At 43.7% G+C, this 27,590-nt stretch overlaps 1 protein-coding gene across 28 annotated transcripts in view; it reads right to left on the minus strand.

The window, feature by feature from the left end:
- Positions 1-27,590, minus strand: part of DLG2 (discs large MAGUK scaffold protein 2) — a 2,044,900-nt gene that overhangs the window by 73,036 nt on the left and 1,944,274 nt on the right. For all 28 annotated transcript variants that reach the window (XM_049713435.1, XM_049713436.1, XM_033431831.2 and 25 more), the window contains one exon: positions 3,736-3,912. In XM_049713435.1, coding sequence (XP_049569392.1) covers positions 3,736-3,912 — 177 coding nt within the window. The remainder of the gene's footprint in view (positions 1-3,735; positions 3,913-27,590) is intronic.

Raw genomic sequence — 27,590 nt, forward strand, 5'->3', positions numbered from 1 at the left:
GGCTTCAGTATTTGTGGCATGTCGGCTCGTGTGCTCTAGAGCGCAGGCTCAGTAGTTGTGGTGCACGGGCTTAGTTGTTCTGCGGCATGTGGGAGTTTCCCAGACAAGGGATTGAACCCGTGTCCCCTGCACTGGCAGGCAGATTCTTTTTTTAAAATTAATTAATTAATTTTTGGCTGCTTTGGGTCTTTGTTGCTGTGCGCGGGCTTTTCTCTAGTTGTGGCGAGCGGGGGCTACTCTTCATTGTTGTGCGCGGGCTTCTCATTGCAGTGGCTTCTCTTGTTGCGGAGCACAGGCTCTAGGCACACGGGCTTCAGTAGCTGTGGCACGCAGGCTCAGTAGCTGTGGCTCGCGGGCTCTAGAGCGCAGGCTCAGTAGTTGTGGCACACGGCCTTAGTTGCTCCGCAGCATGTGGGATCTTCCCGGACCAGGGCTCAAACCCATGTCCCCTATATTGGCATGCGTATTCTTAACCACTGGCGCCACCAGGGAAGCCCTCATGACAGATTTTAAACTGCACTAAAATAAGCACAGAAGAACACTTTGTGGGGTAGGATTATAAGTTTTTGTTTTTTGTTTTTTGTTTTGCGGTACGCGGGCCTCTCACTATTGTGGCCTCTCCCGTTGCGGAGCACAGGCTCTAGACGTGCAGGCTCAGCGGCCATGGCTCACGGGCCCAGCCGCTCCGCGGCATGTGGGATCCTCCCGGACCGGGGCACAAACCCGTGTCCCCTGCATCGGCAGGTGGACTCTCAACCACTGCGCCACCAGGGAAGCCCTATTAGTGATTTTTATTTCCTCTTTATACTTTTCTAAATGTTTCCTTTTTTTTTCAATGAAATGTGTTACTTCTATAAACACATAAAACAATAATAGTAACATTTTTGGAAAGAGTTAAAATCCTGAGGAGAAAATCGGACAGAGATTCATTTACAGCCATACACACACACACACACACACACACACACACACACAAGATGGCGGGTGGGCTACTGTACCCTTCATGAGAGAGAATACAAATATCAACATTAGAGTCACTAGACAAACTTCTTCTCCAGGCCAGCTGTAGCATGGCTATTAGGATGGCCTTCATCCAAAATAGGAGAGAGAGCCAGTTCAAGAATGACCACCAGCAGGCAGAAAATTACCCCAGGAGGACTAGCACTGAGAATGTTCCTTAGCGGGGAAATGATGTACAATTGAACAAATGAAGGACAATTGACAAGACTGGCTAGAATCATTGAACCTCAGGGTTGGAAAGTGGCTGTAAATCCTATAGTTCAACTGTCCCACCCAACGTTTGATTCCCTTTTATAATACTTCCTGCCACTGAATCTTCTATTATCAGAATCACCTGGAGGAACTTACATACCAATACAGATCTCCAGGACCCACTCCAGATGGACTCAATCAGAATCACTGTGTGTGGGGGGGAGGGGCATATCTAAGTCTTCACAATGTACCTTTGGTATGAAAACCATTGTTCTAGGTCACTGTCTTCCCAGGTAATCCATATCATCTCTAGTCAGCTCCAACTACTAAAAGGATTTTTTAAAAAGTGAGTTGAAATCTATTCCCACACAGCTTTCCTTCTCCACCGCATTTCTACCCTTGGGGCCATATTCGATAAGATGGAACCTTCTTCTACAGAACAGCTCCTCAGACAGCTCTGATTAATCACATCAAAGCAAACCGAAATGCATATTGCCTTGACATTTTCTTTTTAAATAAATGGAAATGGAGAAACACAGAATATATACTAGTCCTGAGAGTTACTGCTTTGAATTCAGAAAACACTGCAAACTACAAACTCAGAACATCCTCTCAAACCAATGTCAGGCAACTATGCAGGAGCCCAGAGGTTTAAAAAACTGTCTGCTGCTGGGAGATTCATAGGCATAGGCTTAGAGGGTGGGAGGGAGCAGCTGCAGAAGAGTCAGCCTGCTGCCCTCTCCCTACATTCACCCTAGGCTATGTGGCCCCAGGCAGAGAAAAATGGGGGACCGGTCTTCTCTGGGGTGCAAATGCCCCACAGAGTTATTTCTGGCTAATTTCATCTTCCCACTATGGCTGGTGCTAGCTCAGTCACTGGGTCACTGTGCATGCGGCAGCACTTGAATACTCAGCTTCATGAGGATTTTTTTTTTTTTTTTTTTTGTGGTACGCGGGCCTCTCACTGTTGTGGCCTCTTCCGTTGTGGAGCACAGGCTCCGGACGTGCAGGCTCAGCGGCCGTGGCTCACGGGCCCAGCTGCTCCGCGCCATGTGGGATCTTCCCGGACCGGGGCACGAACCCGTGTCCCCTGCATCGGCAGGCGGACTCTCAACCACTGTGCCACCAGGGAAACCCCATGAGGATTTTTTACATAGGTATTTGGGGTGTTTGCATATGAGGAGGGGAGCCCTTTGTAGCTCGAGAAAAGTTAGTGACTGCTTTGAATAAGCATTATTCCTGACTTTGACTTCATACCATATCTCTTTTCTAGGGTGCAGATAATTTGTTTCTCAGACAATATCTTAGTGCCAGAAGGACAGTCATGGGAAGGAAAGTTCCTTTCTAGTGGTAATGGTCAGAAACCGCTGGGACAGATGAAGGACGTGGCTGTTCTGAAGCCTATTCCCGCCTTTCAAAAGCAGAGTCGAAGAAATGCTTAGAAGAGAAAGAACATAATAGTCTTTACTTGGGAATTACATACAGAACTAATTATCTGAGTGAAAGTAGGGAGTGCTAGGTGGGGTGGGGGACAAGAGTAACTAACGCTATAAAAAACAGCTGTAGGGCTTCCCTGGTGGCGCAGTGGTTGAGAGTCCGCCTGCCAATGCAGGGGACACGAGTTCGGCCCCGGTCTGGGAAGATCCCACATGCCGCGGAGCGGCTGGGCCCGTGAGCCATGGCCGCTGAGCCTGCGCATCCGGAGCCTGTGCTCCGCAACGGGAGAGGCCACAACAGTGAGAAGCCCACGTACAGCTTAAAAAAAAAAAAAAAAAACAAAAAACAGCTGTAAACCCACTCTTTGGACCTCACCAGACGTTTGACAGCTCTTATCCCGATTTTGTTTATTTCCCCAATGGAACTGTCATTTTATTTTTTTTAATTCAAGCATACCTGATTTACAATGTTGTGTTAATTTCTGCCGTACAGCAAAGTAATTCAGTTATACATACATACATTCTTTTTTTATATTCTTTTCCATTATGGTTTATCATAGGATACTGAATAAAGTTCTCTGTGCTATGCAGCAGGACCTTGTTGTTTATCCCCAAGTATCTGATTTTGGAATGGAGGTTTTTAGTCTTTTCCCATCAATATCTGGAAGTACTACACAGCCAGGACATGAGCTTTGTAAACAGTCTACTTTACTTGGCTTTCACCTGGCCTTTCTATAAACTTATCCAGTAAACTATGAACCTCTGAAGTAACCCCTCTGAGTTTGTCAGTATACAAGCTGATAAGCGTAATCTTGAACACACGAAAGCTGCTAAGTTTTAGGAAGGCAGAATAAGCAGATCCTCTTTCTTCCTTTATCACAGTTGGCAGTTTTGGTAAAACCCTAACATGAGCAGCGTGAGAGCATTTCATTTGTGTCACCTGCCATCACTGACAATTTCCCCACAGACTGACTATCCTACTCAAAGAGATATTTTGTGAACAGTCTGCCACATCTTCATCTTCCCTCACCTCCACTCCTTGGAGAGCTGAGCAGCAAATCCTCTGAAATAAAAAAGGCATTCTTACCTCCGCTTGCTGGGGATGACCCCCATCTCCTCACTGTCGCCCTCCAGCGTGACTCTCCTGGCTTGCCACCACTCATCATCAGAGGCGTTGATAACGTGGAGAATGTCTCCATATTTAAAACTAAGTCCTTGACTTGGCAGCCCACTGTCCTTGCTCTTGTCGTAGTCAAACATGGCTCTGGAGGAAATGACAAGAGAGAGAACATTGTTAGGAATCTCTGGCAGCACAGATCTAGGATTCACCATTCTGACTGTTCATTCCTGCCCTGAGAACCCATTGCCCATTGGATACCAACTCCCAGGACTAACCCCTGGAATCGCAGTCAACATTCCTACTGCTTTGGTCACAAATCACGATTAGTTCTTACTTCTCCCAGGAGGTTGCGAGGCAGGTTAGTACTCTCTCACTACAATCAAATTTTACAAATCACTAGAAAGGAAGAATGAAGAGAACCATGGCATCTTTCTGAATGCAGCATGGTAACAACTTCCATGTCCTCCCACAGGGGACTGGGACCCTTCCACTCACTGGAGTATTGGACTATCACTAAAATTGGATGGTTGTAGAGGTTAATTTAATGACATTACTAAATGCTCACAAAGCAATAATGAAAATACACCTATGTTTATGTGTATGTATATAGACACATAGATCAAAATATGAACAAGGGACTTCCCTGTCTGTCCAGTGGTTAAGACTCCATGCTTCCAATGCAGGAGGGGAGGCTTTGATCCCTGGTTGGGGAACTAAGATCCCACATGCCGCACGGCGGGCAAAGAACAAAAAATGATATGAACAAGATAAATTGCTTCCATAGTATACCAAGCCTATCTCATCATTGCATTTATCACGCTGAATTGTAATTCTTCCTTTATGTAGCATGTTTTCCCCACTAAAGAGTCTTTGCTGAGCCTTTGCCGAGCCCAACACGCTGTAATATATATGACTGATGGGGTGAGGGAGTTGGAAGCAGAATTACGATGATTGAGACCTCAGTGACGAGCTGTTGTCCCAAGCAGCTGACAATCTGTCTCAAGTTTTACATTGTCCGCCTCCTCCTGTATCTCTCACAAACCATCACCACACACATACAACATGAGATTTCCCCGGAGAAGCAGATTTTGCCACATCCCTGTTTATTCCCCTTTGATTCGATTCTAAGAATTTCCTTAGAGTGTAGCCACTATGCAAGCAAAACTAGCTAGATCTGATGAACAGGTCTGTCTAAAATCACTGAGGACCAAGTATGATTCTTTTTCTTTCTTTCTTTTTTTTCCTCATGAAAGAAATGTCACATCTGCTGTCATGGCAACCCAAAAGAGCTGAAGGCAGCATCTACAGCTCTCAAATACTGCAGGGAAAGTTGAATTACTTGCAACACAGCCCCTTTTTCCATTAATTATGTCCCCAGGTGAAGGAATATGGGCTGGGTGGGGGCGAGGTCTCAGCTCTTAGAATGACTCATTTCCACCCGACCATCTGCATCTTCTCTACCAAAGACTTCACAAAACCCCAGCCAGGAAAAGGGGACTGAGAGAAGGCAGAGACCCACTCCTGACTCTGTCACTTCTCTGGCTGGCTGATGTGACACAAATTAACATTCCTGAACCACAGGTTTTTAAATGTAAAATTAGTCCAATAACTATATTCACGTGGAGCTGCGGCGAGCATTAATGACATAACACATCGGATGCACCCGGCCCATGGTAGGTGCTGTGTAGCATAGTGCGGTATAATAGCGGCTAAGAAACGACTCAGGGGCCACACTGTTAGGGGCCATGTCCTGGTCCTACTACTTCTCTTCTTACTAGTCACATAGCTGGTAACCCAGGAAAGCGCTCTAGCCCCTCTTAGGCCTCAGTTCACTCAAATATAACACAGTGATGACAACAGTGATGATAACGGTACCCCTATCATGGAATTGTTGTATGGATGAAATGCCACCTAAGGTAATATATGTAACGCATACACAAAAGTGCCTACACATAGTGACAATCTTTAAGTATGAACTGTTATTATTATAATTATTACCTCCTTTTCCCCCTTTGAGTGTATACTTATAAAAATCCTTTCTATGGATTCTATTCTGTGCAAAAAAGAGTTAACACAGCAATCCTGAGATTACATCCTTAAAAAGGCCTGCTTACAAGGACAGCCCTTGGCTGACATCTGGGAACTTAGTTTTGGGGAGGGTTCTTACCATTTCCTATTAAGAACGGCTCACTGTGCCTAAGCTGTTTATATAAACAATACCATTTAAGCTGAATACCTGCTTTTCCCTTGGGAGTCTGGAATTGCAGCAGGTGCCAGGCAGTGAGGGTGCCTACGTGACCAGCCTGCAATAAAATCTCTGGACACTGAGTCTGTAAGGAGCTTCCCTGGTAGACAGGGTTTTACACCCATTGTCACGATTTGTTGCTGGAGGAATCAGGCATATCCTGTGTGACTCCACTGGGAGGAGACTCCTGGAAGCTTCACCTAGTTTCCTCTAGACTTTGTCCCATGCACCTTTCCCTTCACTGAGTTTGCTTTGGATCCATTTCCTATAATAAATCACAGTCATGAGGATGACTATGCTGAGTCCGATGAGCCCTCCTAGTACATCATCGACCTTGAGAGTTGTCTTTGGGACCCCCAACACTCGCTCTATAGATTGGAAGGCATATTCATATACACTTCCTCATTTGTGACTCAATACATTCCTACAAAGAAGGCACAATGGATATAGTACTTCCTATCCCCTTTTTACAGATGAGGGGCAAACCTAGCAAGGACCCCTAACTAACCCCAGGACACATGGCTTAGAGGCAGCAAGCTGGGGCTGGAGCGTGTGTCTCCCGACGCTAAGTCCTAGTTCGGTGCTCTTCACCTTGTTCCCCCCCACCCCCCCGCCTCAATCTGGGAGGTGGTGAAGGTGGTGACAGGGTGGCAAGGAGGATAATCATGATGACAACCACTACTTATGCCCATATTAGGGGCCTGGCACTTTGTATTCATTGTCTTATTTGACATCGTAACAACCTGAAAGGTAAAAATTAGTACCCCTGTTTTACAGATGGCGGAGGAGGTTCAGGAAGTTAAGGAACCTGCCTTAGGTCACAAGTACACACATGGTAGACACTGAATCTAGAATAAGGTTTGTCTGACTCCAAAACCCACATTCGTGGCCATTTCATTATCAGGCTCAATTTCCCAGCCTGTCGCCCTCTGGCTGTGCTCACGACTTAGCAGTACCAGGAACTTTTAATCTTCCCTTCAGAGCTGACCACCTCTTCTCCCCCAAATCCCTGCAGTTCCCTTACTGCTCAGTTCTTGTCCCAGTATTCCTATCCTAAGGTCCCCTAACCTCTAGTGTGGCTCCAGGCTCCTTCTGGATTGTAAAGCGTGGGGAGTGGAGGTAGAAAAGCCATCAGGAAAGCTGGCAGATGGTGGCCAAGAAGGCAGGCTATAGGGTCAGACTGCCTGGGTTTGCAACTTTTTAACGTGTGTGATCTTGAACAAGTTACTTAACCTCTCTGGGTTTCAAGCTTTCTTTTCTTTTCCTTTTTTAAAAGCAAATTTATTATTTATTTATTTATTTTTGGCTGCACTGGGTCTCTGTTGCTGCGCGCGGGCTTTCTCTAGCTGCGGCCAGTGGGGGCTACTCTTCGTTGTGTGGGCTTCTCATTGCGGAGGCTTCTCTTGTTGCGGAGCGCAGGCTCTAGGTGCGTGGGCTTCAGTAGTTGTGGCATGCGGGTTCAGTAGTTGTGGCTCGCGGGCTCTAGAGTGCAGGCTCAGTAGTTGTGATGCACGGGCTTATGTGCTCCGCAGCATGTGGGATCTTCCTGGACCAGGGATTGAACCCGTGTCCCCTGCATTAGCAGGCGGATTCTTAACCACTGCGCCCCCAAGGGAAGTCCCTCAAGCTTTCTTAACTGTAAAACTGGCATAGTAATAACACCAGCCACCTCAAAGAGTTGCAGTGAGGATTAAATGAAATAAGATATGTAAAGTGTTGTAACACCAGCCTGGCAGTAGCAAGTGCTCAGTAAACGCTAGCTATTATTACTATGATAATTATTATTCTGAAAAACGCACTGGGATTTGAATCAGGGGATCTGGGTCCCAACTGTGCCACTTAGTAGCTGTCTTATGGACTGTGTACAAAGACGTCTAAAACACCTTACTATCCTCAGGACCCAGTACAGTGCTGGGCACAAAGCAGACCCTCAGGAAGGTCTGTGGAAATATTTCAGATGACCTTTGAAAGCCCCGCTTCTTTCAAGCCTCAGCAACCCTGTGTGCAAGGGGAGGGGAATAGAGACCAATCCCGAAGGTCCCCACCAGGTCAGACATTAATTCTACTGGGCTTCATTCTAGTCCCAAGTATTCTTGAGGGGAGATTTCCCACCCTTGGGATCAGCAACATGCTCTTTCCATGAGTTCTATTTCTCTTGGACAATCTTGGACAATCTGCCCCTCTAGGATTACACTGATTCAGACTTGTCAGGTCCCTAAAAGCAAGCAGCTGACACATTTCAGCAGCTTTTAGCTCCTTTGGATATTAATGGATCGTCACATCTGGGAAAAACGCTACAGTGTCCCATCACCTATTTTAAAAAGCGATAAGCTGTTTTTAATTTGCTTTATGTGCTAATTCATCACAGCAACTTTTATAAAATGCCATTAAGACTCACACTTTTCACCCAGGGTGCTTTAACAAGTCCATTAGACAAGTAGAATTAGACATGAATAATGCAACGACTCTCCCATCCCTCCTGCCCCTCCTGCATTTCAACATGTGGCGGGTGGCCCCTTGCCAACAGGGGAAGTCTAGGAAAGGAAGTGGGGGGGTGAAGCAGCTGCTTATCCTCATGGCTGTGCAACCTGGCTGTGGAGACCTAGGTACCAGACCAAAATTGTGCTTTTTAAGTGTCCCACAATATGCTAGACCTTATATTCATTGTCTCCCTCAATTTACTGGGTAGGCAAGCCAGCATACGGGTTATATGCCAAGCTTTGGAGAGAGAAAAGTTCTGGATTTAATTCCCAACTCTGTCATCACTAGTTGTGAATTTGGGGCCTGTGACTTAACCTCTTAGCTGACCTCTTAACCACAGATGACTACTCCCTCATCAGTGAAGCTCAGGTAACGATGGCATTGACTCACAAGATTGTTATGGAGATACAACAACGCGATGGGGCCTGTAAAGTACACAAGACCAGCACAGGATGAATTCCACTTTGTCAGATTACGATCCTGCCACGTAAGCAATTTTTTTTTTTTTTTTTTTTTTTTTTTGCGGTCCGCGAGCCTCTCACTGTTGTGGCCTCTCCCGTTGCGGAGCACAGGCTCCGGACGCGCAGGCTCAGTGGCCATGGCTCACAGGCCCAGCCGCTCCGCGGCATGTGGGTGGGATCTTCCCGGACCGGGGCACGAACCCGTGTCCCCTGCATCAGCAGGCTGACTCTCAACCACTGCGCCACCAGGGAAGCCCCTGCCACGTAAGCATTTTTGATCTCATAAAGGAAATGAGAGCCGAAATGAAAAAAGCTAGTAAGTGGCAGAACCAGAATTCAAACAGACAGATGTGTCTGAATCAAGAAGCCCGTGCTCCTGACTGTAAGAACCCAGCTTGGAACTCCCGCTAAAGGATGTTGTACTTAGATCTCATTCCCAAAGATTTCATGATTGGATGGTTGCACTGATGATGACACCGTGGACTAGACTTCAGGAGAGAGGCACATGTACTTTACTGAGCCCACATTCAGTTCTCACACTGCCCTGCAGTGCATATTTTGGCCTTGTGTTGCAGATGAGGAAACACAAACTTGGATAAATTAAGCAACATGTCCAGTGTCACACCAGCTATCAAGGTGTGTTTCAGCTGTCATGTTCTATGCCTTTGTTCTTTAAGACACTTTGGGGAAATGAGGTAACTTTCCATGTGGCTGACATTTATGTGCCTCATAGGACTGTTTGTGTTGTGAAGGTCATTCTGTGTCATCTCCTTCATCAATCCAAAAACTCATTCACTGGGAGTTAAGTGCCCCTCTCATATACTCTTACCTCATCCTGTATTGTGTTTTTTAACATTTGCAAATTCTAGTTTGCATGAGCATGGAAGGTGGGGAAGGTTCATATTCCTCCTATCTCCAGAATCTACCCCATAACAGATGCCCAATAAAAGTGATTTTCTGTTATTCAGTCTATCACCTATGCTTGTCACAGGGCAATCCCTGGAATTCAACAGTTTGTTTTCTTTCCTATAAGGCCTGGGCAGTTGGAAATAGCAGGTAAAGAAGGCCTGAGTGACACCCAGCATAGGCCTTCCTGTCTTTCTTAGGAAATGATGAACATATGTGCCATACGTGTGATTGTGTCTCTCAAGTCAGAACATATCCATCCCAGGTAGAGGGATACACGCAGCTCTGTACCGATTACTCCTCACATCTCTCTGAGGAGCCACCCACACCCCTGTGGATGAGTCATCGTGTCCAAACTTACTGAGCTCTATCAAGGCCACTTATTTCCCCACTCACCTCAATAATGAATTGCCTTCAGTGAGAGTGGTGGCTAAAGCCGTCACCAAATCAGTCTTAGTGGATGGGAACACGTTAGCCTCTGTCAATCCTTGTAAGAGGTCATTGACCACGATGCCATTGTTTATTGAGTGACTGCTGAGCACGTGGTAGGCCTACAACATACATGTCAGGCACTGTTCTGGGTATTTATTATCTGTGATTCAAAAGATAGCCCTTAGGGGCTTCCCTGGTGGTGCAGTGGTTGGGGGTCCGCCTGCCGATGCAGGGGACGCGGGTTCGTGCCCCGGTCCGGGAGGATCCCGCGTGCCGCGGAGCGGCTGGGCCCGTGGGCCATGGCTGCTGGGCCTGTGCATCCGGAGCCTGTGCTCTGCAGCGGGAGAGACTGCAGCAGTGAGAGGCCTGCGTACCGCAAAAAAAAAAAAAAAAAAAAAAAGATAGCCCTTATAATGCAGGCATCGTTCCCATTTTACAGAAGGGTAAATACACTATATGCCATGGACTGTGGTATCCCATGGGTTATACCTTGTAATAATTAGTAACCTAATAAGGCAGGTTTGTGCTCTTTAAAGACACCCTTCTCAGCACACAAGTGTTTCCTTTTATGTTACAAGGTTATTGGAAAAATGTCAATTTCTACTGGACGCAAGGAACCAGGCAGTCACTATCATGACTGAAGGTGGAACTAATCGGGCACCGACCAGAGATCCTCACAGCCTAGGCCTCTGCACAGCAGTGGCATTTTGATTATAATCAGGGAAGAAGCATCATTTCTGGGGGCAACAACTCCCTGTCTCTCTCAGTCTCTCCTGAGTCTCTAGGGACAATTCCCCGAGGGACATGGCATGAGCCGACTTCACATGTCTAGAGGTCTGCGTGTTGATCATTGCAGACAACTCATCATCAGGGTCTCCAGGGATGGGGCCCATTCCAGGCTGCCCTCCCTCTCTCCCGGGGTGTCCTAGCATCTGTCAGGTTGGTTTACACTGCAGCACCGACTGACAGGCCCCCCATCTGAGGGAAGGAGAGGCAAATCTGAACCTGCCCAAAGGCAGGCTTGACAGACCACAACGAATGGTACTACAGGTTTCAGGGCTGGGTAAGGCTGTAAAGATTAATCTTAAAATCATTGTCTTTTGGGCTTCCCTGGTGGCGCAGTGGTTGAGAGTCCACCTGCCGATGCAGGGGACATGGGTTCATGCCCCAGTCCAGGAAGATCCCACATGCCACGGAGCGGCTGGGCCCGTGAGCCATGGCCGCTGAGCCCGCGCATGCGGAGCCTGTGCTCCGCAACGGGAGAGGCCACAACAGTGAGAGGCCCGCGTACCGCAAAAAAAAAAAAAAAAAAAAAATCATTGTCTTTTCCCCCAGATGCCATCAGCTGGCTACTCAGAAAATGAAATATGGGAAAGAGGAACATGGCCAGGATGAATAGCCCAGGTTTTATGACAGTTCTAAAAGCTCTTATGTTCTGGCCTTGTTTGTCAGACAATCAAGATATATTAATCAAGATATTTCAGAAAGGCTGACAAAGCCCTGACTGTAGCCTTTTATTTCTGATCTGAGCTAAAAATGTACAGCAAACTTTGGTATCTACTTTTTAGGGTCTTACTGTCACAAATTAGTATGCTTGCAGTGGAGAAAAAGAATATCCTGATTTGGAATTTCATTATTGCTGATACACAATTACCATCTAAATATTTAAATTTATACACAGAAGACTCAGGTCAAGATCATGAGACATGAACATTAGATAGTCCTGGGTTCAAACAGCTCCTCTGCCATTTAAGCAGCTGTGTGATTTTCATCTCTGTACCTAGGCCTCCCAAGGGATAAAATGAGGGGCAAGAATTCCTGTCCAACAGAGTCCTTATAAGAATTACATATACCAGAGCTTTTAGAACCCAGTAAGTCCTCAGTGTTTGTTCATTGAGTCTAGAATCTAAATTTCTTCCCTGTAAATTCCATCCCTTTTTTCTAGTGTTGCTCACTGGAGCATAAACAAAGCAACCCTATCTCTGCTTTCCAATAACACTTTCTTTTAAGTATTTACTGAATGACTAGTGATATCAGCTGACACATGCCAGGCCTAGAAGGTGTTGGAGAAAGTTCATTTCTCTCATGAGCAAATAAAAAAGGGGAGAAAGACATCCAAGAATAGTCCACACAACTACCCCAAATTCTTAGTGGTAGTTTATCAGGGTTGGTGATGAAATTCACATACCACAAAACCTGACTATTGGATAATCACTTCAGCTCTCTCAATATTGAGTTTGTTTTGTTTGTCTGTTTGTTTATGAATTTCAGAAAACTGGGTGGAAACTACAGGGCTAGACTGAGGCAAGAGAAAATCTGGAATTAGGGAAAACTTCACCTCAAAATCTCATATATGTCCATAAAGGCTCCCATTATCACCTGTTGAATGAGGGCAGACAGAGAAGACAAGAGATGGTTCCTTACTCACCCAGGTAAAACACTGAGTTCAGGATGTGATTTAACTTACATGCACGGAAATGAGATAACAGTTATTTAAATATTAAATGCAACATTATTTACAGAGTGCCTATTATGTGCCAATCATTATGATGTGCTGAGGGCTCAGAAATACACAAGAGGCTTGCTTCTTGTCCTCATGGAGCTTAATATTTGGTTGAGGATACTGGTAAGGGATATATTCGTTCAGCTACTCAATTATTCATTCATCAAATATTTACTGAGCACATACCAATGATGATTCTGGAGCTTATCAGCGAATGAAAACAGACAAAATTTCATGCCTTCATGGAGCTTATGTTCTAGTGAGAAAAGATGGGCAAAAAACAATAAACCTAATAAATAAGCAAACAGTATATTAGGTTAGGAGTAGCTAGTTGGTATAGAACAAGTTAAAAATAGAGCAGAATAAGAGGCATCAGGATTTTGAGATGGGGTTGAGTTGTGGTGGTGGTGAAGGTTGCATTTGTAAATAGGCTGGTCAAAGTAGCGCTCACTGAGAAAGACATCTGAGCCGAGGCTCGAAGGAGGCGAGGGAATTAGTCATGCTGGCATCTGAGGAAAGTGTTCTAAGAAGAGGGAACAGCCAGTGCAAAGGCCCTAAATATAGTTAAAATCGAGCATGACGTGTAATATACTAAGAATTAGTGTGGGGTGCCACAGGATGGCACAGCAGGATCCCCCATTAGGTGCTCAGAAAGGAGCTGACGAATGAAGGGACAATTCTCCCAGCTCCACTAGCTGAGAGGTGGTAGCACCCCTCCCACCCCACCCAACTGACTAGACATGTCCTTCAGGCTTTGTCCTAAAGGGAACCCCTTCTGTAATAATAGTGATCTCACATCCTGAGGACTCAGCTTTCTTCCCTCAGCCTCTCCCCCTTCCTACCTCTCCTTGGAAGCATGCACATGAGCTGAGCCATGGAAGGCCTTCCCCTCTTCTCTTGGACACTCTCTACCACAACTCACACAGTGTAGGTGGAATTTTTCAGCCAAGAATTTTTCTTAACATTGTTGAACAAGCTGACGCACTGACTGGATATTAAAAAATAAGCATAAAATCATTCAGCAAATTTCAATCCATTCTTTGAAACTCGTGACATTCTCTGGGAACCCTCTGAGCCTATCCAGAGAGCCTATCCATTCCCCTCTCCGTGCCAGGCTGCAACCTTGTATCTGGCCTTATTCTTGCACTTAGCAGGTGGTATTTTAGTTGATTTGCCTATGGGTCTACTTCCCTGATCAACAGCTCAGCTCCTTGGGGTTAGGGTAGTGTCTCGTTCGTCTCTGCGTCTCTCCCACAGGGCACAGAGGAGGCGCACACAACACAAGGCTAAACTGAACTGAATCGAATCAAAACCCATGCTCTGTGACTTTGGAACATGACTTCACCTCTTTGGGTCTCTTGCGGTTGCCTCATGTGTAAAATGGAATTTAAAATACTGTATTTTATCACCCTTTTTTCATCCTCATATTTCAAAAGTTAGGATGCATCTTACTATCAACGCCATCTTGTAATTCAATGGACAGCATTTTTCCTTTCTTGGTGACACACAGAGTGCATCTTATAGTCAATGACAACCTAGATTCACTGAAACATGTTAGGAACCATCTCACAGTTGTTGTGAAGATTGATTAATTATGGATGAAAGGCCCTCAGATCAGTATATGCATATGTGTGTGTGTGTGTGTGTGTGTGTGTGTGTGTGTGTGTGTGTATAGCTGCTCTTGTGTTGTTATTTATTGTGGGTCATGTAGGGTCACGCTATCTTTCTCTCCTTCTTCTGTACACATTTGCAAACCCCTGTGGTACTCTCTGCTCAATGACTGTTCAGAAAGTGCTCACAGGCCAAACGCTGTGCTACATAGCCTGACTTGTTCAGGAAGAGTTCTGTTTAGCAGTTTGCTTAATTGAATGAAGTGCCTGTAGGGAATGTCCCAGGTTTGGCCAGTAGTTCAGGAATTTAGGGAAAGAAAAAGGAACTAATAATATCCGGAATATCAGTGTTTATAGATTCTGTGAATCTTGTTAGTATCTTATTCCATCAGCTGAATCTTGTTAGTATCTTATTCCATCAGCACAATCTTTTAACTTTAGCACTAAAGTTTTCATGCCAGAGCATTTTCCATACACCTAGTGTTAAGTCATTCATTCATTCACCTATTGAACACCTACTACATGCCAGGCACCAGGATAATGGAAAGTGTCAGCCAGACCTGGGAGACTCCTCAGCTGTGCCATCTACTTGCTCTGCGGCTGTAGGCACAGTCCTTAAATTCTGTTTCTCAATGTGTAAAGACTAATTTCTGCCTGCTGTGTACTAAAGGCCTGTATCCCCCACAAAATTCATATGTTGAAACTCTACCCTCCAATGTGGGTCCTTTGGGGGTAATTAGAATTAGATGTGGTCATGAGGGTGGATTAGCCCTCTTAAACGTCATCAGAGAGCTTGCTTTTTTTTTCTCTCTCTACCATGTGAAGATACAACGACAAGTTGGCAGTCTGCAACCCGGAAGAGGCCTTCACTGGCACCCAACTGTGCTGGCACCCTGATCTCACACTTCCAGCCTCTGGAACTGCGAGAAATAAATTTCTGATGTTAATAAGCCACCCAGTCTACGGTTCTTTGTTGCAGCAGCTTGAACTGACTAAAGACACTGTCTAATACATGTTGCTGGGATGAAATGAGGTAACACATGTAAAACTCCTACGGCACAGTGTCTGGTGTATAGACACTTGGAAAACTGCAAGAATAATATGCACTGGCACAGAAAACTATGTTACAACTCAAATTTTATGGGGTGTAGGAATGATTTAGTCCCAATTTTCATTTTTAGTATCAATCTATTTAACATTTATCTGGCTGGCTCTTCCTAAGTGCCAGGCTTGGGGCTAGTGATTCTATTGGCAGTAAATGGAAGGAGAGGTTGGAGTAGAGATGTTTCCTGTGGGCTGGAGTGCTGGGCAATGGCTCGCTTTCCCTAATGCTGTTCTCATTCCATTTGGTGAAGCGATGAGATAGTCCTGTGGGACTGCTCTAAAACAGCCAATACACATAACTTTTAGGTGCCTGACGCCATGCATTCATTCTTTCAGCCGTAGTTAATGAACACCTATTATATGCCAGGCATTATGCTAAATATTGGAGTTTTAGTGGTGAACAAGAAAAGCAAGACGCCACTTTTGGAACTGAGGAAAGACAGATGTAGAAGAAATAATTACCAGTACAGTATATCTTAAAAAGCAGATGGGGAAATAACCCATGAGAATATTCAGTGGAGAGAAACAGAACCTACTCTGGGAAGAATGGGTTAGGGAGGCTTCCAGGAGGAGGAGCTATTTAATTTGAGATCTGCAGGATGAGTAGATGTAGGCAGAGGCAATATGCATTCAGAGGCTCTGAAGGAAGAAATAGCAGGCAGTGAACTTGAAGGAAGACCAATGTCCTGGATGGCCCAAGATGAGACCAGAGAACAAAGGAGAGGCCGGATCCCAGAGGGACCTTGTGATACACTCCTCACAGTGTTGGGAGGCCATTAGAGAATTTTAAACAGGATAGTGAGTTGATCAGATCTGCATTGAAAACATCTTTCTGGATGGAAAGTGTAAAATGGATTGGACAGAAGTGCACTGGGCACTTCTGATGCCGAGAGCTGATGCCGAGACCTCAGGTAGCAGGCTGAGGTAGTAATACAAATGATGATGGCTTGACCAGGGTGGTGGCAACAGGGTGGACAGAGGTTCCAGATATTTACTTTGGCCAGTATCTATCTGTCTCTGTCCCTCTCTCCCACCATAATCTAAGGGCAATGTTTTCAAAGTTTTATTACCAGAATAAATGTGTTTTTTTTTTCTTTAAAAGAAGGCTTCTGGAAACATAACAATTACACCTCTGATTGAAAACAGGGAGGTGTGACTTCTCTGGTGGCGCAGTGGTTAAGAATCCGCCTGCCAATGCAGGGGACACGGGTTCGAGCCCCGGTCCGGGAAGATCCCACATGCCGCAGAGCAACTAAGCCCGTGCACCACAACTACTGAGCCTGTGCTCTAGAGCCCGTGAGCCGCAACTATTGAGCCCATGTGCCACAACTACTGAAGCCCATCGCCTAGAGCCTGTTCTCCACAACAAAGATAAGCCATAGCAATGAGAAGCCCGTGCACTGCAACGAAGAGTAGCCTCTGCTCTCCACAACTAGAGAAAGCCCACACGCAGCAATGAAGACCCAACACAGCCAAAAATAAATAATAAAATAAAATTAATTAATTAAAAAACAAAAAGAAAGAAAGAAAACAGGGAGGCAAAAGAGAACTTTTGGCCTCTCTTCCACTCCAACTGCACAGCAGCCCAAAGGCCCCTGAGAAGAACGCTGGGACTCCTTAAATCAGAGCGTGAAAATCTCCAACCTAGTACATTACTCCCAAGCACTTTAAAATGAAGAAACCTCTCTCTTCTTTTATTGATGTTATGACACCTCCAAACCCACCTCCAATTCCTACAATGCCTGTTTGCTTTCAAAGCGGAAGCTCGATGAAAATTCTCCTTGGAGCATTTTGGGACAGGTTAGCAAGGCCTCCTTGAAATAACTAGAGATACACCAGGGTGTTTCAAACTCTAATTACAGAACTCTGCAGGACAGAATTGTGATTAGTTTTCTCTCAAAGAGTAAAGAGCATCACTCAGAATGCATTTCAACAGATATTTATTGCATGTGTTTTGAGAAGACCCTTTTCTGTTCTCAGAGGTTGTTTATATTGACAAGCTACAGACAGTTCCTTAGAAGAAGAAAGTCTTCTTGTTAGAATGTCAACACTTCCTAAGCGAACAACAGAAAGCTGTGGGGCACATTCAGCGGAGCGTGTGTATGGACTGAGAGGAATCTGACAGGTAGAGAAACATTTCTTCTAATGAGAGGAGGAAGGAATGAGAAACTGCTGCTTAATACCATTTTGCATGTTAGCCAAGGCCGGGCTTTGATAAAGAAGCCAACGGGAAACCCTGAAGTTGGCCAATCAGGTCTGATCGAAGTGTGTAACTGGGCAGGAAAGCATGAGGGGAACTCGGCCACGATAGTTATTCCTAGAATAGTCAGCACCCAGTGGAAGGTAAGCTGGGATGATGCTTAAGGTAAGCATGGGGAAGATGTCTGGATGAGAAGCCAGAGGGGAGAACCATTCAGGCTGCCAGGCTGAGCCTTGGAGAGTGGCCCTTTGAGCTAGCGAGATCCACAGCTCTAATCATCAGCCCGTAATGTGAAGCCATGACTGCCCTTTCCCATCCCACAGTCCCATTTTCGGTGATTATTACATTGCCTGCGGACCACCCTGGAAACAGCCCCTGTTCCTTTACTTGTTCTCTGTCTGCTCTCTCTTCTCACCTGGGTCCCGTTATTTATTAAGTGCTTCTTAGATGTCCCCAATACTGTGCTCAGTGCCGAAGGTGAAAAATGAGTAAGATGGTACCCTTGCCCTCACACAATGTATGAGTCTAGTAGGTTAGACAATACTGTCAGCAAATCAACTATATTTACTTTACTAAATGCAACAGCAGAAGCAGTACAATTTGTGGAGGAAACCAAGCGCTGCCCATGCTGAATGATGAGTGTGACTCTCCTGCAGTCACCCACTTGTAATGGACTGGCTGGATCTCATGCTCTGTAAGAACGCAAGCTATTTTTGATGGTGCCGGGGGTTGAGCCACAGAGCAAAAGGAAATGTTTTGTAACCTAAGCTCTTGGCAATAACTTTTAAGGCTGGAATTTCATCTGTCTTTAGGAACTTCCCCATCACCTCTGATTTCAGCAGGGATATTTGATACAAGCGTCAAAGAAATAGTAATGTCTAGGCTCTGCATCATGGCCATACATTTGGCTGGTGTGCTTTTTGCCTTGAATGAAAGGTTGGAAATGATAAACGAAACCCATAAACAGGCTTACGTTGCTCATAGGTATTTCATCACTGAGTTTTAGGCATAACAGCAACTGGCAGTGGAATAATTAGGCAAGATGAATGCTTGATACGCATCAGAATTGCCAACAGAAAGAAGGTATTGGGTTTTAAAGAAATGCCGTGCAGACCGGTAATTTGGGGTAGTAGGGAGCAAGATTTCCTGTTTGACAGATGGGTGAGCATCCTAAAGGGACCAGCTTGTTGTGAAGTTAATCAAGGCAGACTGTTTGGCAAGAAAGAGGCTCATTGCCTAGGACAGATTTAGATCAATTCTGGCAGGAAGGAATATCCACAAGAGGCTGTTTTCAATTTCATTTAATCAGTTAGGAAAGATGGAGTTACCGGCATCAAGTGGAAGAAGGATATGAAATCTATAAAGTAGGGAAAGAAATGTGTATTCGAGTGAAGTAATTTGTTTGATAATCCACAGAGATGTGGGCTTTTGTAATTTCATAGTAAAGTCACAAAGTTCATGATTTCTCTAAATTGGCTCTAGAGGTAGTCCCTTACTTAGTCCAACGTCTCCCACTGGTATTTCTTATGTTTCACTGCTCTCTCTCTCCTTTTGTTGATTTCAAAATCTGATACATCTGATAAATAACTCTTTCGTGGCTTTAAGCCATATAATGTTGTCTTGATAAAACTGTTAGAAGTTTAAAATTTTTAAAATTTTATTGGTGTCTTCTGTCAGTCTTTTTTGACATATGACATGAAAATACCAGTTATGCATCCTTTTTCCAGGTAAAAGATGTCTTAGTCTATCTATTATCTGATAGCATGGGGTTCAAGAGGAGGAGGAAATGAGGAAGGAAACTAATGGTTACTGAGCACCTGCCATTGGCTAGACATTAGAGTAGGCACTTTACATATGTTGGCATTAAATACTAAGAGCATTATGTATTTGTTATTAATCTCTCCATTTTACAAACTGAAAAAAATGAGGTTCAGAGATATTAAGTAATTTGACCATGGTTACCTAGTAGGCAAGTGGCAGACCTAGGAATTGAACCCAGATCTGTCTGTCTCTTGTGTCTGGACTGTCCACTGTACATCTGCCTCTGTACGGCATCTTCTCTCCCAGAGAAAATGATCACGTCCTTAGAGCTCAGGACATGATTGATTAATTAAAACACCTACTTTCATATTAACATCCATTTATTCAACTTACATGCGTTAACCACATACTACATGCAAAAAACCAGTGCTGGATGCTGTGTGTGTGAGTGTGTGTGTGTGTGTGTGTGTAAAACATGGTCCTTTCCCTCAGTGAGAGTCTCGACTAGAGTGGGAAATAGTTATGTGCACAAATAATTATAAGACAAGGCATAATGTCAAGCGTGCATGAAAGGATGACAAACAACATGCTACTGAATAAATTGAAGAAAGATTAACATTAGTTCCAATGACCAGACAAGGTTTCAAGGAAAAGGTGGTGTTTTGCATATGCACTGAGGAATGCATATGACTTGGCCAAAGAAAGATGAAAATAAAGAGTATTAGAGGCTGAGGAAAAAGAATAAACAAAAGCATCAAATTACAAAAGAATGGTTTGGGTGTAGAGAATTATCTACTGTTCAGAACCCCTGGAAATTACTGAGTTTGCTTGGGTGTGTGGTGGGAAATTAGGTTGGAAAAGTAGATGGAGGACAGTGTATGGAGGAATTTGAAAGCCCTGATGAGGAGGTTAAGTGCCATTCTGTATGTAGAGAACCTTACTCTTGTAATCTCATAATCCCATCGTGCATATGGTTAGACTCGAGGGCAATAGTAGCCATTTATTCTTTTATGCATGGATTCAATGAGTGAATTTTTTTTTTTTTTTTGCAGTACGCGGGCCTCTCACTGTTGTGGCCTCTCCTGTTGCAGAGCACAGTCTCCGGACGCGCAGGCTCAGCGGCCATGGCTCACAGGCCCAGCCGCTCCGCGGCATGTGGGATCTTCCCGGACCAGGGCACAAACCCGTGTCCCCTGCATCGGCAGGCGGACTCTCAACCACTGTGCCACCAGGGAAGCCCCAATGAGTGAATTTTGAGAAATGAAGCAGATGGTTGGAAATGAGAATTTACACTTATGAGGAAGTCAACTCTAGAGACAGATTTAAGTTATTAGCCCAGAGTTGATCACTGAAGTCATGTTTGGCCCTCTACCCTTCTCTCTCAAATTAATAGAGAACCCCAAGTTTTAGCCAAATACATTGCTATGTAGCTAAAAGACAATATTTCTCATATTTCCTTGCTAATCCATGAAACTGTGATCCAACAAACAAAATGTAACCAGTAGTGGTATATGGTACTTCCGGAAAATCTACTTAAAAGGAAGAGATCATATTCTTCTGCCCTTCCTGCTTTTAGCAAAGCACATGTGATAGCTGGTGCTCTAGCTGCCACATTGGACATTGAGGACAAGGATCTTACCCTAGGAATGGCAGATCAGTATACTGGAAGGAGACTGGAGGTTCCTGAAAAATTTGTGGACTGCCATATGAGCCCTGAACAGCCTACTGCGATGCTTCATATATACATGAGATAGATAGCAGCTTCCTGTTTAAGTCACTGTTTTTTTGTTTTTTATGTAGTCAAACTTCATCATTTCTGATATATAACGTAATTAGAAGAAATTGCCAAGTGAGAGTGTAATGGGAGACAGAAGCCTGAGGACTGAACCTTGGAGAGCATCTACATTTAAAGAAGTTCAAGAACCTGGAGAGTTCACAGTCAAAGCCAGAAAGTGTATGTGAGTTTGTGTGGGGTGGTGGGTGAGAGATGGTGGTGGAAGTTTCTACCCAGTCTAAAAGTCTGTTTCCAGAAATAAAAAACAAAGGGCTGATGGTGGAGCCACTAAAAACTAGGGTGATCCAGGCTACTTCCACGACAGAGGGCTGGATTATGCAAGGCCAATTTCTGCTCCTAACTTTCCAATCATTTAATTCACTCCATCTCCCCTGGGGTAGAATGATCAGGAAGGACAGGAATGTCTAAGGAATTTCCAGAAGGTCAAGTGGGGGAAAAGCATTCCACCACAAATAAAACAGGGCCTTTGATTACAGCTATACTTGAGAATAAGTCTACCTTAAATCATTCTTTTGCCCTGCATTTGGTACCATAAATGAATGCCCCTTCTCTGTTCTACTAAAGGCTGTATGAAGTCCCAAACCTGCCTATTGGTGACTGCAAGGGGTGAGTGGTGAAGAAGTGGCCCCTGCCCCCTCTCCCCTGCGCTCTATCTATGGCTCTGCATCCCGCAGACCTTCAGATCCAAGCACTGGCAGCCATTTGTAAGGAGACTTCGCCAGGTTCTGCAGATAAAAGGTAATTCCAGGGCTTCCCTGGTGGCGCAGTGGTTGAGAGTCCGCCTGCCGATGAAGCAGACACAGGTTCGTGCCCCGGTCCGGGAAGATCCCACATGCCACGGAGCTGCTGGGCCCGTGGGCCATGGCTGCTGAGCCTGTGCGTCCGGAGCCTGTGCTCTGCAACAACAGTGAGAGGCCCGCGTACCGAAAAAAAAAAAGGTAATTCCAATTTTCCTCGAAGATTAAAAGCCCTATTATTTGTACTGTAGCTTAGGAGTAAGGGTTTCCCTGATGCTCAAGTCTGTTTGTTAATTATTATTTCAGAGTGCTGACAAGTTGTTGACAAAGCACCTTCACATATGTTATTCAGTCCTCATGGTGACCCCATGGAATAAGCTATTTTATTCTCTTTGATTCATAATGAGACCCAGAGAAGATGATGAAGAGAAGGTAGATGATGAAGATGATAATAATAATATAAATAGCTATTGTTTACTGAATTACTACCAAGTACAATGCAGAGTGTTAGGAACATAAATTTTTTTTAACATTCACAGCAATTCAGCAAAGCTGGATTTAGTAGATCCATTCTATAGATAATAAAATTGAGATTCTAAGAGTTGAAGTGACTTAAAGGTCACACACTAGTAACTGGTTGAGTCAATACTCTAACATCTTCTGGCTGCAAATCCTTGGGTCTCTCCCCTACACCACAGTGAACGTGGCACTAAGGAGCGAGCATTCATGGTACACTGAGACGTACCCCTTGCCAGGATTTTTCTTCACATAAACATCGTAGCTGACCCTGTGATGCCCCAGGAAGCTGTCATTTACCCTACTCCGCCTTGGGGAATTGTTAGGGGGTGAAGATACTAATAAGAACTCAGTTCATTGAGATCACTGAAAGAAGCCTGAGCTAGAAACACAAGGCTATAACTGGCAATCACTATTAAGGCTTTTATTTGAATAATGAGAAGAATGTTTAAAGAGTAAATGATGGGCAAATGATGGGATTTAATTAGTTTATTTCATTATTATTATGCCAACAGAATTGTTTTACATCGTTTCTATGCAAATGGGTGCACAATTTAGTTCAATCTGTGCTTTCTGTGTATTGAAAGAATAAATAAAGATAACAAGAGAACCATTTGGTAAGGTTTAAGTAGGTTTTTCCTTTTTTCCAAAAACTGATTTTCTTTCATGTTTTTTTTTACTCTAATTAGAAATCAAAGGTGAACTAACATGGACCAAATGTGTACAGCAAACTCTAGTTCTTCACACTTCTTGTGCATCTTATTAATCCACATTCGGTCTGTAGGATCCCATTAATGCGTTGTTCCCTGCACGTGGGGAGTTGGCAGTAATATTTTTCCCCAATTCTTTACTCCTGGGTTTAACTTTGAAACTTTTAAATTAAATGGTCTTCGATCATGCCCCACACTGAAGCAGTGAAAAGTCTTTTAAGTAAAACCAAAAGGAGTTTACAATGCTTCTGACATAGTTTCTTAATAAAGAAAAGCCATTTAAAGTGTTAACATAGCATTAAGTGAGGATTTTGAAAGTTCTTGCTTCATCTTACCTGCTCTCTGTATTCTAAGAGTTGCAGAAGAAATTCTAAAATAAAACCTTTTGTAAAACTTGATGAGGGGACTGGCGGGTAACAATCATATTAAGAGCTACGTTTTTTTTAGCAACTGCTGTGTGATGGGCTCTCTGCTAAGCAGTTCATAGCCATTATTTGAATTCTCATAAGAACCCTACAAGGAAGTAGTTTTTTTATTTTTACCCTTGTTTTGTAGATGAGGAAATTAAAGTCTAGAGAGGTTGTCCATCTTCAGTCAAGATTTATCTGATCAAAAATGAAAGCTTATCTTACAGAGCCATTGTGAGGATTAAACGAGATAGTGCTTGACACAGTGCAGGGTTGCTGTTTAAATCAATACTCATCTTATTTTGATACCCCTTTTCAATATTAGTCTCAAGCATTGCACTGTCTCCTTAGCATTTGAGTTCTTGAAATACTTCTGTCTGAGAGAAAATGACAGTGACATGATTCACTGTTTTGATTTAATTTATCAAACAGAAGATATTTGGTCTGCTGGCCATAATTTGCTGGTTGCTCACCATGGACCAGTTCTAGCATATTTTTGGAAACTGCTTGGAAATTCGCAAGATGATAGCAATTATGTGTATGCTTGGGGGTTTTCTATGCTAAAATCATCAGCAGATATATCCATGTTAGGTATCGTAATCTTAAAATGTATGATTGTCCACTAGTGACAAGATGAGGTGTTAGTTTGTGATTCTCTTTTTAACTTCCACCCAACCATTTATTTCAGCAAAATATGAAATTCAATGACTGAAAACTGTAAACAGGCAAAAATGTCCTGAGACGCTATAGGCAGGAGTAAGACAGAGTGCCCTGGAATGGGGTTCAGAAGCCCTTAACCTCAGTCACAACTCTCTCCCTGATCACCTGGGTGGCCTTGCTCAAGCCACTCCTCCCCTAGTTGCTTCTCAAGGTCGTCACTTATAAATAGAGGACACTGTATTCTGGTAGCTAAGTTCCCTTTTTTCTTTAGCCTGACATAATAAACCAGAATGGAAATTCTGCTATTTGGCAGGTAATGTTAGGGCTAGAAAGGAAAGAAGCCTGGTATCTGTGCTTGGTACCTAGTACCTGGATCTTACTGAGGCACCTAACCTCTCATCCACTGATAAAAAAAATTTTTTTAAGCGATGTAAGTGAAAGGTTGTTTACATTAATTACTAGTGGGTTATCTACCTGTTTTGAGAGGACTGATTTTCTGTCCATAGGGATTAAATAAAACAGCTCCATCTCTCATGATGACTAATAATGCCTCCCTTTCCATACCATCATCATCATTATGTAGCCAAGACAGAAAGGTATTTGGCCACAAACACAAGAACAATTTATTTGCTTCTGAACTGACTGTATCAAGGAAAGGGACTTGACTCAATATCTTTTAGTCACAGTCCACAAGGAATTTCACTTCAAGTTGCCATTGCTCTTCATACATACTCTAATCCAAGAACTAACATAACTGTGTCATAACTGTACAGTTATCGATCTCCCCCATTGGCCTAGGAGCTCCTTGAGGGCAGAGACCCATCTTAATGACTATGGTATCACCACTGACTAACACAGTCTCTGACACAGACCCCTCGTTATAGAATAATTAAATTAACCATTTCTAACTATTATTTGATCTTGAGACTACAAACCCAGAGGTCATCTTCAGCATTCGGTTACATCAGAGGTTATATTACTACGACTGTGCTGAGGAATCAGTTCAGATTGTAATCTGAAGCCTTCAGAAGCATTGATAGCTGCATCCTTAACTCACCTCTCAAATTGGTTACTCAGCAAGTGAACCAAAACATTATACCTCCTCTTCTCCCTACCTCACTGCCTTTGGAGTTATATAAAACACTTTGATTTGCATCCAGAAAATTGAGAAGGAGAAAAAGACAGACAGTATAATACAACAGAGTCTTTATGAAGTCCTTGTGCAATTTTAAATATTCAGCAATTTAGGTTGAGAATATGATAGATACAACCTATAAATCAGATTTAAAGCAAACCGAATTTTCTCACAAGTGGTAGGAATCTCTGCTCAATGCAGAGTACACAGTGGAGCAGTTCACAGAGTGTATTCTGTCACTGAATAACTATTTAAATGCTGGATTAAACAATGTTTGCTTACTACAGAGTCCTTCAGAGCCGTTAATGTAATCATTTACATTGTGAATCTACAAGAAGAATATATAATATGCAATTGTTTCATATACACTTGTAATAAATGATTTGGAAGAGCACATCTTAGAAAACGCTGGTTTAGTTCAACTTGAACATTTCATAGATAGGAGTACCATCAAATGGTTTACCAAGCAAGACGACTTATTCGAGAGTATTCAATTTCCTTAGCGTAAAGTAGGAGTGGATTTCAGGGTAGTCTGGTTTCCAGTCCAGAAAAGTATACCTGTTTCCATCAGGCCATGCTGTGAGCCTCTACTAGCCAATGAGAGAACTTTCTGCAGTAGCAACACTGTCTCTTCTGTCTCATGAAGCCCTGTTTGTTGCCCAATAATTAATGGCATTTTTAGTGTAGGTTGCAATCTCTAAGATACTTTTGATTTTTAGTACAAAATGACTTTCCTAGAAATATAATTTTGCAGAGGAAGAGTACACAAGAGAAGTATGGCTTAAAATTCACCTTTTGGGTGTTCTATAATAATTCAGGGCTACCTGCTTAGCTGCTGAACAGAAATACCTGGTAGAAAACAAAAACCAAAAAAACATAGAGTGCTGGGCACAGAGGATAGAGGTCATTTTCAAAACAGTCAACAGGTTCTGTCCTGTCTATGGGTGCCTGTCCAGAAGCCTAGGCCCCAGATGACCTGTCCAGAATCCTTTTCTTTCTGCCCATCTAATCCCAATCGCATTTTTCAAGGTCCAACTCATGTTTGATCTACTGTTTTTTAGAAAAAACTCACATTTTTTTCTACTGAGTGTTTTCTGATAATTTCACCCCCACCCGCACCCCACCCCTCCATCCTCCATAGTCTTTACTGATCTCAGTTGGCTGAACTGCCATGTGATGGAATCGGAAGAGCTAAGTTCTTCTTAAATCCTAGCTCTGCCTACACTGTACCAGCGGTCCCCAACCTTTTTGGCACCAGGGATCAGTTTTGTGGAAGACGGTTTTTCCACAGATGGGGGAGGTGGGGAATGGTTCAGGTGGTAATGTGAGCGATGGGGAGCGGCTGTAAATACAGATGAAGCTTCGCCTGCTCACCTGCCTCTCACCTCCTGCTGTGCGGCCCAGTTCCTAACAGGCCCAGGGGTTGGGGACCCCTGATCTAAAGAACCTCATAGTGAGGTTAGTGAGAAGCTACACACATAGTGAGAAGCTACATACACACATTCACACACACACTTAAATATGATGCTTAACATAGTGCCTGGCACAAAAATGTTAAGAAATAATTCTCTTTCTTTCTAATTGCTTGTATATTAGACCAATCTGCCAAAGGAGACTAACTGTTAAGGGCAGAGGGTATAGCCTACATTTTTTCTCTTTTTCTTTTACTCTCCACAATGCTAGGAATTCTTTCATCAAAAAACAATGCCTCCTAGTAACTGATGAACATCTCACAGTAGGTGTTGACAATTTATTCTATAATACAGTGCAGCTTATGTAAGAGTAAGTCAAATGAGTATGCAGACTCCTGAAAACAGTGCCTAGGCAACTAGTAAGTGCCATTATTAGCACCACTCTAAAGTAAGAACATCTGTTTTAGTGCTGCGCTAAAACTTAGGAAGAGTTATTTATCTTGACTCTATCTCAAGGGCTAGTGATTTTTACCCAGGAACAGTAAATCCAGTTGAAAAACTATTACCTCCTAGAGATGGAAACAGGGCAACATAAACCGGAAGAAGCCATCTGATTCTTAAGTCTTGGGTGACTCATTGTCAGCCTGGAGTAAACACGTATGACAAAACTCCATATGTACAACCTCAGAAGGGACGCACAAGGATGAGTCACATCTAAGTGGATTCCAGAGTAGAATATTTAGTAAC

This window comes from Orcinus orca, chromosome 8 (assembly GCF_937001465.1).
Source record: "Orcinus orca chromosome 8, mOrcOrc1.1, whole genome shotgun sequence".
Classification (NCBI taxonomy): Eukaryota; Metazoa; Chordata; class Mammalia; order Artiodactyla; family Delphinidae; genus Orcinus; species Orcinus orca.